Source organism: Centroberyx affinis, unplaced genomic scaffold (genome assembly GCF_046629955.1).
Source record: "Centroberyx affinis isolate AG114_WGS23_722 - 3 ecotype Tasmania unplaced genomic scaffold, CSIRO-AGI_Caff_v1 ptg001259l_1, whole genome shotgun sequence".
NCBI classification, from domain to species: Eukaryota; Metazoa; Chordata; class Actinopteri; order Beryciformes; family Berycidae; genus Centroberyx; species Centroberyx affinis.
The window spans coordinates 207,501-223,903 of NW_027279770.1; the positions used below are offsets into that span (position 1 = coordinate 207,501).

General features: G+C 41.4%; 2 protein-coding genes and 2 gene segments (V, D, J or C); 3 read left to right on the top strand and 1 right to left on the bottom strand.

Moving 5' to 3' along the window:
* The window catches only part of LOC139648814 (Ig kappa chain V-III region MOPC 63-like), a 73,998-nt gene that overhangs the window by 36,784 nt on the left and 20,811 nt on the right, over positions 1–16,403 (bottom strand).
* Positions 283–16,403, top strand: part of LOC139648812 (Ig kappa chain V-III region MOPC 63-like) — a 53,566-nt gene continuing 37,445 nt past the window's right edge. The window contains 2 exon segments of the V gene segment in view: positions 283–343; positions 436–732. Coding sequence covers positions 292–343; positions 436–732 — 349 coding nt within the window.
* Positions 1,977–6,482, top strand: tspan37 (tetraspanin 37). The gene is made up of 7 exons (XM_071525051.1): positions 1,977–2,316; positions 3,387–3,578; positions 3,675–3,749; positions 3,861–3,959; positions 4,629–4,781; positions 5,439–5,522; positions 5,931–6,482. The coding sequence occupies exons 1-7, from the start codon at positions 2,254–2,256 to the stop codon at positions 6,006–6,008; spliced, it is 744 nt and encodes a 247-aa protein (XP_071381152.1). The 5' UTR covers positions 1,977–2,253; the 3' UTR covers positions 6,009–6,482.
* Positions 6,577–16,261, top strand: elavl1a (ELAV like RNA binding protein 1a). The gene is made up of 8 exons (XM_071525049.1): positions 6,577–6,676; positions 7,968–8,027; positions 9,713–9,905; positions 10,477–10,580; positions 11,285–11,438; positions 11,610–11,657; positions 12,051–12,321; positions 12,661–16,261. Exons 2-8 carry the CDS (start codon positions 7,992–7,994, stop codon positions 12,983–12,985), a joined length of 1,131 nt encoding a protein of 376 aa, XP_071381150.1. The 5' UTR covers positions 6,577–6,676; positions 7,968–7,991; the 3' UTR covers positions 12,986–16,261.

A 16,403-nucleotide genomic window follows, 5' to 3' on the forward strand; every position in this document is an offset into this window, starting at 1 on the left:
GATCATCATACAAACCACTGTGTAAACCATTTTAAATTTCCAAATATTCCTGACAAATGTATTTTTGTATTCCAATAAGAGTAGAGATCCTGTAAATCCAAGCAGTATTTGCTCCTGATTTTGTGTCCCACATTGCCTTCAGTGTGTTGAGAGCAGAGAGATCATTTCCATAGAGAGGAGGCTTTGCATTATCAGCTGATCCTCCAGTGAACTGAGAAGGTTTATAGTCCTGTGAGTTCAACACTGCAGGACTCAGATCTGTCACTCAACACAGCAGAAACCACAACCACCATGACTCTCATCACCATCCTCATCTGGACGCTGGCCTGCTGCTGTTTTACAGGTTCATTTACTCAGCAAAATATCAAACACAGTGTGCTGCCTTTTCTGTCATTTATTTCTGCTGATAAATGAATGTTGTGTTTTTGTCTGCAGGATCCAGCAGTCAGGTGACTGTGACTCAGCCTCCAGTAGTGACATTTACTCCAGGATCCACTGCTACTATGACCTGTAAAACCAACCCAGCTGTTTACAACGATGATTATATCTTCTGGTATCAACAGAAATCTGGAGAGGCTCCTAAGCTCATAATAACACGTGTGGATCAACTTGAATCAGGAACACCAGCTCGGTTTAGTGGCAGTGGAACCAGGACTGACTTCACTTTGACCATCAGTGGAGCTCAGGCTGAAGATGCAGCAGTTTATTACTGTCAGAGTTTCCACTACCCTAATAGCGTTTATGTGTTCACACAGTGATTTGCAGTCATACAAAAACCTCCCTCAGTCAGACTGCATAGACACTGAGCTGTTACAGCAGGAACCGACTGCAGCTGCTGAAGGGGAAGAGACTCTGACACAGACCACTGAACACAGAGCTGAGTCTGACCAGTAACCTCACCAAGCACAACCATTATATTATACCATTATATTCTCTCAACACACCAATAACATTTTACACCAGATTTCTTATTACTAAACTTTAAGGTGCTTTCTCTGACTTAAAAAATACTTGGTGAAACTGAGAGTTGGAGGCATATACGTGCTGTATGCTCTTAGTTGTTTAACATCCACTGGATGGCGCGGAGGATCAGCAGAGTAAAAACAACTGTAGGCTACTCTGAAGCGTCTTGATAAGTTTGATGACAGACAATTCATCATCTCTTTCACCAAGGCAAGCAGCAGCTATGACGGTATTAACAGTATCTACTCATCCACAAACATTCGTCTTAAAGCTGCTGTTAGAGCTGAACAATTAGCTAATCGAAAATATAGATAGGCTATCGCAATCGCAATATCAACTTCAACTGCAATGAAAACTTTTCATCACACTCAAAACTCAGTAAATCCTGCACATTGACCTCTATTTTTTCCCCCTAACAAAATCACTTTGCTTTAAACAATTTTCAAGCTCTAAAAATAATTCTGCCAAGAAAATCTTGATATGAATCACAGTTTAAATGCAATTGCAATATTCAGTCAACCGCAATTCGATGTTTTTTGTCAATATCTTTCATGTGTAGTTGCAACGCTCTCACTGGCTGCCTCTCTCTCTCTCTCTCTCTCTCTCTCTCTCACACACACACACACACACACACACACACACACACACACACGCACACACACACACACACCTGAACAGATCTCACGACTCACATTTTATGGAAATTAGAATGATATCCACTTTGTGCTTTGACTTTCGCAAGAGGGCGCTATTGATCAGGTATGGGATTGCGAACCAATATTCAGTCCCCTTTTCAATCTTTGTCACACACTTTCACCCAAAACACACAGCCGCATGCTTTCCCAAAATTGAGATTATTTGAATAATACTGAGCATCACTGCACATTTTGCACATGGTGCCAAGACTTGTGTCTTCTAGTCTGCTTTGACAAAAAGACACACAGCCATACGTCGTACAGTATTGATTCCACCGCTATCCAGTTATTAATCCCTATTGAAAGTTCATTTTATAGCCTGTGTCGCCAACAGAAAGCAGCTGATGCCAACAGAAACCCACTGATGTTTCCGCGTTCTTTGAAGAAGTTGATGATTACACATCGCGGAAGCCAAATTGCATGGCACGGCTAAAAACAACTATTGCGCTTCCATGCCTTTTTCCTGTTTTCTCTAAATCGTTCGTATATTGACATACGGGTTGGTTGGTTGGTTGATGTTCCACCTTTCTTCAAAAGCGTCTGCTGGTTGCTCCGAGAATTGCGTGCTCGTTCCTCGCAGCCCGCAACACTGAAAATGAATGATATGAGAAGAACAACTTTAAAAATAATTCTTCAGATTACGTGTCAACTTCTGTGGGTAAGACTTTTTAGTTTAGTGTGGTTTTTGCACTGCACGTCCTTCCTCCATTCGCCCACTATCCTTCCAATATGATGATAATATATAAAGAAAATTATAACTTTGATAGTTTAGTCATTTTTACAGATGGTGACAAACAGAGTTACAAACTGGAATAAATTGTTCTCTGTTTGGGTTGTGTGAATTTACGTCCTACATTTGTTTTATTAACTCAATTCACATGACTCACTGAGTGGGCGGCTGTGCGCGTGTGCGTGTGTGAGACGGTGTGCATGTTTCTCTCTCTCTGTTCTGTGTGTGTGTGTGTGTGTGTGTGTGTGTGTGTGTGTGTGCGTGCGCGCGCGCGCGAGTCGGTGTGCTCGTGCTCTTATTAAATTCACTGGTGACACTGAATCACATGTGTTTCAGTGTAGGGAAGTAGGAACATCACAGAGTGGAATGTAGAAACACACACACACACACGGTAGGAATTACTTTTTACATGGCTGCGCTTCAAACAGACAACTATTTTGATAGTTTGCATGAAATCATACAAAAGAGATAACAGAGAGCCAGAATATTTGCCTAATTTGTTTTGCAGTAGTGTCCTCCAGCCTGAACCCGAGTCCTGAGGCAAAATGTCTCCTTCGTCCTGTCAGGGTTTCCCTTTGGTTAACTAGTCGATTCCCTGTGGTATCCACAAGCCTGGGCAAATAACACAGTTTGAATATATTTTGAATATTTGACTGAAAACATTGATATACATTTTACCTTGCAAATAGGCTAATGACCCAACATTTTGAATCAGTTTGGGGACATTATTTGCAAGATAAAATTAAGTGTATGGCCAGATGAATCAGCCAAAGGTGTAATCCCAGTCATGCCAATTCACAGCTTGAATGCACCTGCTATCTGTGCCACTGAGCGAGACAGCAACCTTTTGGGTACGGGTCACCTTCTGTACCTCTAGTGCACCCACCTGGCTCAGATGTATCTAAGGCACAACACACTCACTCTGTCTCTGCTGTATAACATGTAATTAAGCAGAAACACACGAACAATCGTCTGCTTTTTGTTTTTTCTTTTCCCAGCTGGCAGGGCTGGTGGTGGGCCTGAGCGGAGTCTACCTCCTGCTGAACTGCAGACAGAGCAGCTTGTTCTTCTCACACACCTACATCATCCTGCCAGCAGTCCTTGCTCTCACCAGCGCTGCCTTCCTATTGGTCAGTGGAGGCCTTGGCTGCTGGGTGTCCACCAGAGAGTCCGTCTGTCTACAGGGACTGGTAAGGCTGTGTGTGTGTGTGTGTTCATCTGCATATGAATGCGGGCACCTGTGTAAGCGTCAGTGTTTGTATATAATCAAGTGTTTTCTTCTACAGTTTGTTTATCTGCTGGTTGTGGTACTTTGTCTGGAGAGCACAGCGTCAGCACTGGCCTATTTCCACTCTGGAAAGGTATGCAGGTTTCACCCAAACCTCCATGACCACAGGACAATGATATTTTGAAGGTGCTCCAGATCATTTTGGAAAATTGGAAAACGTTTATTTTATTCCCTCTCTGTTTAGCTGGATTCAGAGATGGCTCCCTTCAGAGGAGTGTTTCAGAGATACACAGGCAGCAGCCAGGACCCCGACTCTACTGCTGTGGATGCCACACAAGAAGAGGTGTGTGTGTGTGTGTGTGTGTGTGTGTGTGTCCCTGTGTCTGTTTCTGTTTGTGCAAGTGTCTGTGTGTGCCTTAAGTTTTCATTCTGACCCATTTGAACAACAGTATAAGAACTATTGAGAACTGATAAGTTTGCAGGTGTCTGTCTGCTGCGCACCTCATTCAAGCTGAACCCACATACCCATTGCGCATACAACTACACACACACACACAACCACACACACACACACAACCACACACACGCACGCATGCCCACACAACTGCCATCTCAATGAGTCATGTGAGTTGAATCAATAAACATTAGTAATACAGCCATCCATGCACCACAAACATGTTTATAACTCTGTTGTGCAAAATCTATAAATATTAGTTGACTTTCAAAAAGTCTACTAAACTATTCAAAGTTATCAAAAGCAGCATTATGTAAAATGGTAGAATGGAATAGGATATAGGCAATAACACACTGTAGCAGGTGAATGCAAGTAGCAGGGAAGAAAAAACTAAAAGCCTTGCCCACAAAAAATATCTGAATAATTATTGTTGAAGTTCTTCTGATATGATTTGTTTTCAGTCTTCGAGAGATGTTTTTAATGTATTGATTCAGTGTTTTTGGTATGATTCAGTGTTTTTGGTATTGATTCAGTGTTTTGCGCTCTGGTCCCTGTCAGTTGCAGTGCTGTGGTATCCGTAACTACACGGACTGGCTGGAAACACCCTGGTTTAACCACACCGGAGGACTCGGAGTTCCTCACAGCTGCTGCAACTCCACCTTCCGCTCCTGCAACGGAACCCTGGACCAGCCGTGGCAGCTGTACCCACAGGTAGACATGGACACACAGAGACCGACAGACACAGCTGACTGTGGCAGAGGTGGGGACTCGAGTCACAGGACTTGAGTCACAATTTCATTTGCTTGAGACTTGACTTGGGTTCTAGTGACTTGGGACTTGTATTTGTATGGAATGACTGAATTTACTGAAGTTGAAACTGATTATAGAAATCGAACTCAGGATGCACCAAGTTTTTAAACTATTAAAATGATATTGCATTAAAAAGTCCTAGATATTTTGTTTTCTTTAAGATATCAAATTGATACTGGACTCTTGATTTGTTCTGACATGACTTGGTGTTCTACATTTAGACTTGAGACTTGACATTAATGACATGGACTTGACTTAGTCTTGACTTGGTAATCTACATTTAGAATTGAGCCTTGACTTGAGACTTGTGCCTTAAGACTTGAGACTGACTTGGGACTCAAGCAAAGTTGACTTGGTCACACCTCTGGAATGTAAACACAAACACACACACACACACACACACACACACTCCTGCATGGATGACTGTTTGGACCCCTTGACACAGTCTCTCTCTTCCTCGCTGTCTTTCTTCTTTCTCTATCTTTTTCAACCTCTCTCTCACTCACTCTCTCTCTCTCTCTCTCTCTCTCTCTCTCTCTCTCTCTCTCGCTCTTGCAGGGCTGCCAGGTGAAGCTGGAGGAAGCCTTACTGTTTGTGTTGAGTCTCATCATCTGGTCCTCTCTGCCGGTCATGCTGGTAGAGGTGGGACACACTGCATTCTGTTGTGGGATCTTTTACTCTGTATGCACCGCATGCAGTATGCACCCTGGATGATTAGAGGGACTTTTTTTTTTTTCATGTGAAGGTCCCCTATAATATGAACACACAGTTTTACTTCATTTTGCCAAACAGTAAATTAAATGATAGTAAAACTAAACCATTCTTCAGTTTCACTTTTGCAGAAACCCTTTATGGGCCCCTTTATGGTTGGCATTGGGCCCCATTTTCAGAACCACTGCAGTACACAGTGCTTCTCACAAATCAATACTGCATCTGCAGTTAGATTAATTGCACACTGTCGTACTTTGGCACTCAATATTTTGAATTCGCATTCATTAGGTGGTTAACCAGAATCCTTCTTTTCTTTCTCTCTTTCTCCTTCTCATGCAGGTGTTTGCGTTTGTGATGGTGGCCCAGCTGATGACAGACCAGCCCTTACTGGAGTATCACATACTGGACAGACACTAGAGGCACTGTGATAGTTAGGCCAGTGGTGTAGTGTGCACAGATACACTGCACAGGAGGTGTGCACACACCTTTTATTATTCGGATAGTGGGGTCATAGTTGGTAAATTCCTTGTTCCCGAGCTTTATACTCCCTTGTGGCCTCTCAACTAAGCCCCATATCTCAATATCATGCCACTTCAGCTGATTGAGATGGGCCTCAATTGCACTATGCATATAACATGAAAGTGCTGCACACCATTTGAATAGCAAAGTGAAGAAAAATGTTTGGTGTGACACAACTCTATTAACCAACATCCTTCTCAATTTTGTATTAAAATAAGCTTGAAATGCATTCTAATTTTTGTTTTTATCATTTTGACTTCTTGAACCAAATAATGAATTGTATTGCATTATGATCTCAATGTTTTGCCTCTCTGATCTTCCTTTTGATCAAGACTTGTTCTTATTAAACTATCTCAAAGACATATACTAGGTGTGCTTGTGTATAGACCGCTGTGCATCTTCTGCAGAGGCGCGGCAGAGCGCAAGTGGGCGTGGTATTTTTTCGTCACGTAGTTCCTTGGTTTCTTGATCACGAGAGGGGACTTGCTGTGAGGTGAACCTCGTAGCCTCCGCCAAGAAGGAACAAAATACAAGAAGAGCAGAAACAACAACCCCCCAAAAAGCTGGTAAGAACTGAAACATCCACAAACGTTGCTAGAAGCGCCGTAGCGTCAATACATTTCGATATCAGTTGGCTATGTCAAAGCCGAACGTCTGCCATGCTGGTTTTGAGGCCCTTAGAGCAGTCGGCTAGGCTAGCTAGTTAACGCTAGCCGCCGGGGCCTGTAGCAGGCCGCTGGGTTTTAGGCGCGTGGGAAGGATTGCAATGATCAGACGCTCTCCAAAATGGGGGCACGGTGCATCACCGTAGCTAACCGGCAAGAAGCAGTCACTTTTATATCTAACTTTTTTAATTGTTGCGAGTGATTGTGTCCGTCTCTGATGCTAACGTTTGATTGCTATATTACGTTTTGTTTAATTTGGACATTGTTTACAACTATTAGCCAACGTTATAAACTGAGGCAGAATAACAATGTAACGTTAGCTGGCTAGCATGCTAACGCTAGCCTTGTAGGCCGATGCTGCCTTTAAATGCTCACTTCTGATTTGGCAAGAAAACGTTAGTCAGTTAAAAGGTCTTGTAGCGCATTCGTTTGCTTTTGGTCGGAAATAAAAAACAAAGAGCGCATTGTAATGAAATAGGGTTTGGGTGGCTGCATTTATTTATTTTTTAGTTGTAGAAATCAAGCAGTACAGAGCTGCTGCAACGGCACAGAGAAAATGCGCATCAGGCATGCCATTGTTGACATAACGGACTTTATATGCGTGCCAGCTAAAAATCAGAGTGAAACTAGAAGCATAACAATACGTATTATTTACCTACAATGTCCAACAGTATACAACAACGCATCATATTTATCTATTGTTGACATGGCTTCCATGCTTCCGACCCCTCTAATCGCCACATATCAGCAACTTGAGTATCAGAAAATTCCCAGTTTCCGAGTTGTGACCCACTTTGTTGGGTCACTGTTGCACTGATCCTGTAATTACAGTACTACCAACAGAACTTAAAGGCAGCATCCATCACCTAAGAACCTTTTTTAAGTCAGTGTCGATATCTATCTTTGAGGTTCACGCCCCCTGTAACCTTTGGACTGAGCTGCGCTCCATGTCCCATGGAAGAGATGATTCATATACATTTATGTTGAATGCAGTATCAATATCTGTTTGTCCTTGGCATTAAAAAAAAACAAAAAACAGATATTGGTTGTTTGTCGTGGAGTTGGCTGTTGACCACTACACGTTTTGTTAGTTTAATGTTATCCTTCCAAAAGCAAGCATACCTCTTTGCTCACTTCCACAATGTTTGTATTTTGATCTATTAATTGTTTGATTTTGTTTTATCCCACCCAGCCTCAGGAGCAGTGAAGTGTCTTCATGGCAGTTCGGAGAGGACACATTAGGTACTTGAAAGTGAGTATCAAATCCCAGACAAATTTAACAGTATTAAAGTATGTGACCTCATCAGCTGAATATGTATGTCATCAGGTATTTTAAGTGTTACGTGTATTGACAAAGACTCAAACAGTTGATCCCAATTGTAATTTTGCAGCAGGCTACAGTGTCTACTGTTACCTCACCACATCATTCAAGACATTTCGCTGAAAGCCGTACCGTACCTTTTTAGCATATCCTTAATTCTCACTTGAGACTGAAAACAGGAGGCAGAGCCTAGTGATAATTAAATGTTAATGATGGTATGACTGTACACAGTAAGGGCTTAATATTTGGATTATTTTTTGCTGGTCCTGATCATTTAATTAATCTTTCCCCAAAGCAAGGAAGGCATTGCGTGGAATCAGACCCCCCCCATTCACCACCCCACACACACACAATCCTGCTCCCACCAGCGTTGCCCATGTTTACTGGTTTAATACAGGAGTCTCATTCATCCTCTCAGGCCGACTGTCTTACCCCACCAGAATACCCAATCGCAACCCTTCTCCTGCATGAATGGACCTCTGTCAGGTTGACCACAGGACCAATGCCCTATTCAGGCCTGATCCCATTTCAGCCACCAACAACTGTGTCCACTAGGGCACACTCTGCTGAACAGACAGAGGAAGCGACTTAGTGTATTGTGAGGAGAAGCTCCACGCTCGTTGGGGGCGGTCGAAATTAGTTAATGAACAAATAGCGCACAGTGAATTTGCAGAATAGACCAGAGACTGACATGTGACCAAGTAATCTTGTGGATGGAGGCACGATCCTTATCCTCAAATGTTATTGATTTACAAATATCATTTGTGTGACATTAGTTCCAGTGGTTTGCTTTCCAAATTAGCCGTATCTAAATAATTGTAGTAAGATCAATGTGCAGCTTAATATCAGTCACAGGCTTGTGTAATAACATTAAGCTACCGCTGTTTGGTCTCATACTATTTTAGCTTTTAACCCTGCTTTTCTGTAGGGTTATGTTGAGATAATTGCACAGCTTCAAATCAGCCAACAAGTCAGGTTTACTGACAAACTCACAACTGAGAACACTATATCACACGAATGTGCCTAATGCTAGAATGGTAAACCACAATCCCACACCCTTCCCTTTTCAAAGACTAGATCTAGTCACACTTAGTGTGACAGAAAAGTTTGGTTGGTACAAATAGGAAAATTGTATTAAATGGATGCATTTCAACTCACAGGAACATGCCTGTTGTGTTATTGCAGCTATGCTGTAGTTTCCAAACCCATCCCTGTCTGTCAGTGATATAATGGGGTTAGCTGAGGTGGCTGGGTACAGGCGAGGTCAGTGAAGCACGTAGAGTATAGTAAGGCCATGGGGTGCAGAATGTTAACTTGATTTTCAATTTGTGCTACTGGCCACTTAACGCACACACACTTACATGAGGGATATGATTAGAGAGTTGGACAGTAATTTGTTGAAATGACTTTCTTTTTTAGTCTGTCCAGTCCTGGTTTAGTTTCCTTCATAGGTTAAGTTTAGAGTTGGTGGTGACTGGTGAGTGTTTATAATCGTGTGTGTTTCAAGTGAGAGGCTTTTTGTGATTTTATCATAGGTCAGTTTCTATATCCAGAAAGTTAAAGGAAGCTGAACTGCTTACTGGGTACTTACCATATTTTGTTTTTTGCCCCACCTGGCCAACCTGCAGGAGGTGTATGACATGTCAAACGGTTACGAAGACCACATGGGAGGGGATGAGGGGAAGGATGCCAAGACCAACCTGATCGTGAACTACCTGCCTCAGAGCATGACGCAGGACGAGCTGCGAAGCCTCTTCAGCAGCATCGGAGAGGTGGAGTCCGCCAAGCTCATTCGAGACAAAGTCGCAGGTATGCTACTCCATATCCTACAATGCATTCTGGAAAACAGCATTGACGGCCAGACCATCTTGTCGCTCAAACACACTCAAGATTTGTTTTGAATGGCAAGGTATTCATATTGCAGCCTACAGCAACAATACAGTTGGTGGGAACAACCTCTGAAAATATTCATGTTGGGTCAGTTTTATAACTTTCAATTTGAATCTTGTTCCCTCTGAGGTTTGGCATTTTCAGTAGTCATTTTCATATGACTTGCATATTGGTAGGACAAATAGAGGACAGTTGTTGCTAGCTCCTGTGGATTTTATTATGTAATTTTTAATTGATAGATATCCCAATTTGTTTTTCCTATTGGTTTAATCAAATTCTCACATTCACCACCATAGACTTGTTTTATTTATTCCAACCGAACCAATCCTGTTTAATTGAAGTCAATTTCTTTGTTTCTTTGTTTGTTCCGACTAGCATGCAATGTTTAGATTTGTTTTTGTTTAAATATTTATTTGTTCAGTATGCAGATTTTTTTGAACTATACAACGTTTTTTGTTTTATTTTATTGTTTTCCTTTTTTTTTCTCTAGGCCACAGTTTAGGGTACGGATTTGTTAACTATCTTAACCCTAGTGATGCAGACAGAGCTATCAATACACTGAACGGACTAAGGCTACAGTCTAAAACTATCAAGGTAACGTGCAATAAGGTGTTCTACAATTCTCAACCCAAAGATGTCATGTCATATAACTCTCCTGTGGCTCCTGTGCCGTCCGCTACCTAGCTAGTACATGTCAGCCCAAGGAAGTGGTACTGTTTTGATAGCTCACTTACTGCCCTACCTGACAGTATACACGTCTATTGAGTTTTACTTTCATTTTATCTATTTTATTTGGTGAATTCTATCCGATTAATTATCAAGTGTTTCATTCCTAAGGATTACTTTTCTTCAATTTGATTTCTTTTTTGTTGCTATGATTTTCTTGTATACTGACTGCACTCATTTTCACTCGGGCCAAAGTCTACTACCTAGACCAGCTGAATTAGATGATAGTTTGCTTATAAGATAAACAATCAGATCATTTTAACCACTGTTTTCTGTATTTGCACTACTTTTACAGAGGCCATATGTGAGTGCATCTTTTAAATACTTAGACTTACTACTCTGACATTTTGGATAATTGTAACTTAATTGCCATGCAGTATTAAACACGTGACCTATTTGCCCGTAAAACATAACAAATTGTTTTCAAATCTTCTCAAGAACAACATTTTGAGGCTTGATTTTAGGCTCATTAATTGTTAATTAATAAAAATAAGAAAGGGTTTTTGGCATTTTGTTTTGTATTTGTGTGTTGGCAGTGGTTTAATGAAGCTTTTGTCGCTTCCTGTCGCCAGGTGTCGTACGCTCGGCCCAGCTCCGACACAATAAAGGATGCCAACCTGTATATCAGCGGCCTGCCCAAGACCATGACCCAGAAAGATGTGGAGGACATGTTTGCCCGCTATGGACGCATCATCAACTCCCGTGTGCTTGTTGACCAGGCTTCAGGTACGACAGGAGAATGAAGAGATCCTTTGCTTTGTTTTATTCTCTTTACCAACAGATATCACCTATTTTGAAAAATGGTAGCACCATCTGTTTTGACATGAACAACCACCCGAGATCAGCTGTATTTATTTTGAAATATGTCTGCTTTTGTGCTTGGCATTTTTTTTAAAGGCTTGTATCCAGAGTTTGAAACTAACACCTGCCAAGTGCCAAATGCTGGTAAAAATTTTATTTTCTGGATAAATCAATGAGCGTCACCTGCCACACTGGCCAGTAACTTTTGGGGGCGACTTATGTACAACATATATACAACCTTTATCTTTGCCTGTTGTCAAACATTGTCCCTGCTGACCACCATACACTCCTATCAAAGCCTATCAAAGCAAAGCAATGACTCTGTATCAAACAGGCGTCTGATTGGCTGTAATGCTGGCTCTACACATGGCAGCAGAGTTTAAACTTCTGTTTCTGTGCTGCATGGATGTTCAGCTAGCCTAATGTTAGTAGAAATCCATGCAGCAACACATTTATATTAATTATTTTGGCCAGTAACAATTATTCCTGGCATTTAAATTTTCTCTTCTTCTTATTTTTGGACACTGCTTGCATCAGAACGGAGAAGTTCCTCTCAGTCACCGGCTGCCCTCTCTTGTGTAGGTCTGTCACGCGGAGTGGCGTTCATCCGGTTTGACAAGCGGGCAGAGGCAGAAGACGCCATCAAAGACCTGAATGGCCAGAAACCACCTGGAGCCTCAGAGCCAATCACAGTGAAATTTGCCGCCAACCCAAACCAGGCAAAGAACACCCAGCTCATTTCTCAGCTCTATCACAACCAGTCCCGACGCTTCGGAGGACCATTACACCACCAAGCACAGAGGTTCAGGTGAGAGGAGTTGTGAACACGCACATACAGTGATTTAAAAATGACTTGATCCCTCTTTATGCAACAGTTTTAGACAGGCTGTCTGGTCAACCCCAAGATTTATGGGAATTATTAGCCTTCTTGGAACCAATAAATCATGGCTACTTTTCTTTATTGGTTGCTATGCCAACTGTTGTGGTAACCAGGAAGCTATTTCAAAATCTTTCCTATTGTCTTGTGTTTTTTAAAGTTTGGGTAGAACACTGCAGTATTGTCAAGAGCACCATAATCACAGTGTAAAACGTCCCATCCGGGTATTCACTGCTTTTATTGACACATTTTATCTCTTCTCGTTGCCAGGTTCTCCCCCATGAGTGTGGATCACATGGGTGGCATGGGAGGCGTGGGCGTTCCTGGGAGCTCCACCTCCGGCTGGTGTATCTTCATCTATAACCTGGGCCAGGACGCCGACGAGGGCATCCTCTGGCAGATGTTCGGCCCCTTCGGCGCCGTCACCAACGTCAAGGTGATCCGAGACTTCAACACCAACAAGTGCAAGGGCTTTGGCTTCGTTACCATGACAAACTACGAGGAGGCGGCCATGGCCATCGCCAGCCTCAACGGCTACCGGCTCGGAGACAAGATCCTGCAAGTGTCCTTTAAGACCAGCAAGGGCCACAAGTAGAGAGAGCTGGACGATCAGGAGCAGGAGAGAGACAGACAACCGTGCGCCAGGCTTTCGTTACAGAGAGTAGAACCATAAGTTGGCAAAGTTTGGCACAGCAATTTGGTTTTTAGTGTATTCTGACTAAAGGCAGATGTTCACTCTTCTGCATCTTTGTACTTGTCTAAAAGAAAGTGTCTAGGCACAGTTGTTTTTTTTCCCCTTTGCTTTATCTCTTTCTTTCCTTTTTTTTCTCTTTATACTCATACTTGGGGCATGGGGACACTAAATATAGTTTTAATTTTTAGGGAGGGGAAGGGGAGGGCATGAATCCCAAGATACTCTGACCAATTTCACATTTTGAGAATTAATTACCTGTAAAGCTAAAATGTTGTCCTTATGTGCCGCATGTACATTAGAGTCACTATAGGGACTAGATAAGAGGATTCAGGCCTGCATATGTTTAGCAAAAGGCTCTTAGCGGTTCACTGGAAATACAGAGTAAGTATCAGAGGAAAACCCTGCACACTGCTCTTCAACGGTCAGACATTTCAGTCGATGTTTTGTGGTATATAGAAGAGAAAGAATGAAAGAATTTTGCAAGGAGGCAGTGGTTGTTTCCTTTTGGAAAAGCAGTGCTCTGTCCTGGACTCTGGTCCCTATGTAGAAATAGATGCCTTAAATTATCATCCAGTAGACAGACAGACCTACCACGCCACTCACTATGTCTTGAGTCAATCTAAGAGCAAAGCACTTTTAACCAATCTGTTTTAGGCTACTATGAATATCAGTCTTTTTGATGTTATCTATGACTTTTGCTTCCCCTCCTACTAGGATGAGTTTTAAACATGGCAGGCTTAGCTCTGGAGGGAAAATGTGTTTTGTTTTCGTAATCCATGTGGGGAGTGTCTCTTATAAGTCGTATCTCAGAAAAGAGTCCTGTTGAAAACGACCCCCAGTCGAAGAGTAGGGAATTAAGATGGACCAAAGACAGGGAGAGATTTGATGTTATATCCCAGATGAATAATCTGAGCAGATTTTGAGAAGGTAAATTACATGTTTGAGTTTTTGAAGAGGTACTAAGGCTATATCTAACACTGACCGAGAGCATCAGCACTCTGGGCTCAGTTTGCCGTTTTTCTTTTTTTTTTTTCTTTTGTTTTTCTTTTGAGTTAATTTGATTTCTTTTTGTTTGAAACTAATTTTTTCTCTTTTCCAGAGGCATAGATTCATAATCGTTAAGTTAAAAACTTGTTTGAATAACGAGTGCTTATCTCGAGTTTGTGGAGAAATTAATGGCCTTTGTTAATGATTTCAGTTTAGATTTGCTTTATTTTCTTCCTTTCTTTTGTTTTGATTGTTTCACTTTGAACATAAACCATTAAATTTTATTTTGTTTTGCTGAAAGTTTTGTTTGGTTTATTTCTTTTTTTATTTGCATTTGGATTTGGTTTAGATCTGTTCTGTTCTTTTTTTTTAGTAACAAAGCTGCAGTACAGATACCATATCCACCTTCAGACATCGTCTTTGACCAGATATCTGGATTCAAGTAGTTTTCAGTGTTTTGATAGGTTACACAGGAAAATGGAGCACCTGCTTTGCGAAATGCTCTGTGTTATAGAAAGTTTGCCCTTCGCTGTCAATATACTGGAGGCAGCGTTTGGCTGTTACACATTGGAGATCAGCTTAGATGGTTGGAAGATTGACGTACCATATGGACCAATGCCAGTTGAGACAAGAGATTGTTAAACCTGTACATAAACACTCAGAGGAAGGTGATTGTTCCTTGAAGCAACATTTTATAGACGGCCAGATAAGTGTCAGAAGAATTCTGTGAAGACTGTAGAATTTGGCAAATATAAGATGGATGTTGGTACTTATGGATGTCTTGTGGACACACCAGCTAGTTATCTTGTTTTATGAACAGTCGTGAAGCTAATGTCAAGATCTTTGTTTTTTTTTTGTTATCCGGCTAACTGAGTAAATCATCTTCTTGAAATACGCCACTGCTGAGGGAGGGCGATTGCATATGGGTAGTTGGCTCTCCAGAGAGTGGAAGCAAGCATCCAGGTTAGCCCAAGTGCAACCAGATATGTTGTGTATCAGCAGCGTTTGGTTGGTTCAACACCGCAAATAAGGATAGGCTGTTCACCTTAACACTTATAGTGCTTTTCGGCCCAAACCTATTGTTCTGATTATTGTCTGTGTGGCGGGGATTACATTTTAACAAATGAAGATGTTCAAAGTTTGTGGTTTGCTTCGTTTATACCCACACACTCTCTCCTCTTCATTGCAGCCAATGAAACACTCCTTATTTCACCCTTTAGAAAACGTCAGAGGCATATCACAATTCTATGTCTTGAGACTGATCAACTCAACGAATTATGCTGCCTTGTTCTCTGAGGTGGTTGAAAGGTGGAATAAGATTGACAACATTCATAACTGTTCCTAGTTCTCTTATAAACTTGTCAAAACATACCGTTTCTTTGCACTTTGCATTTTTCCATACAGGCCTTGGTCTTTTGTACCAAATTTGTGATCTAGCTAAGAGAGACCTGACCAGTCACAAATTGGACAGAGGAACCATTATTTGTGATTTAGCTGCAAGTAGCAAATGACCGCTGGGGTCCAGTACCTGCTCACACATGTTTTAGGAGTTTACTTTTAAACTGGTTGTTTTTCTAGCAATAATTTCTTTGACTATCCGCCGACATGAATGCCCATTTCATATTTGTGCCCCCTCTTACAGGAGTATTCCCATTATAAGCTTCAAATTGAGGCCTTAAAAGTACTATTTAAAAAAAAAAAAACTAGATATTTCATGTCCTTTTTGTGTCACAATTCTTAACTTTGTGCAATATTTGGTGATTCTTGCTCAAAGCAGGTAAGATGTGAAGAGAGACTTGTTTAATTTGTTTTAGTCTTGACTGTCATCCTTTTTTTTTTTTTTTTGGAAGTTCTTTTCTACTGACTTTATATGTTGCTTACAATTTTCTCAGCAGACTGGAGTTGGAGTTGCATGAAAGATGGTTATTTTTGTTTTGGGGGCAGTCAGAATAACTGCATTCTGCCTTAATTTATAGAGAATTGGTGTATTTGACATCAGCAGAGGAGGCACAAACATAATTTATTTGACAATGTATGCGGTTATAGGTGTTACTTGTTGGAGTGTTTTTAATGGTTTATTGATTTTTATTTTCATGGTTTTTGAATGGACACCTCAAGGTGATGTCCATAAACTGTCTTCTAACATTGGATCATTTCAATAAAACATGGAGGCTTTTCAGAATTGAAAAAGGAATGTCTTCGCATGCTTATTGTGGTTCTGCAGAAAGTGATTTACTCAAAGACCGTGTTCACACACTTTTGGCACTAATGCCTGTTACTATATTTTGTCAGTTATGTTGTAGGGCTGCAGGGAAACATCTTGGAAAGAAAT

Coding starts and splice junctions, on each gene's coding strand:
- tspan37 (XM_071525051.1), top strand. CDS start 2,254: ATGAATGATATGAGAAGAACAACTTTAAAAATAATTCTTCAGATTACG. Junction 2,317..3,386: donor TTACGTGTCAACTTCTGTGG/GTAAGACTTTTT, acceptor TTCTTTTCCCAG/CTGGCAGGGCTGGTGGTGGG. Junction 3,579..3,674: donor CCGTCTGTCTACAGGGACTG/GTAAGGCTGTGT, acceptor TTTCTTCTACAG/TTTGTTTATCTGCTGGTTGT.
- elavl1a (XM_071525049.1), top strand. CDS start 7,992: ATGGCAGTTCGGAGAGGACACATTAGGTACTTGAAA. Junction 8,028..9,712: donor GACACATTAGGTACTTGAAA/GTGAGTATCAAA, acceptor TTGCCCCACCTG/GCCAACCTGCAGGAGGTGTA. Junction 11,439..11,609: donor GCTTGTTGACCAGGCTTCAG/GTACGACAGGAG, acceptor TTTTTTTTAAAG/GCTTGTATCCAGAGTTTGAA.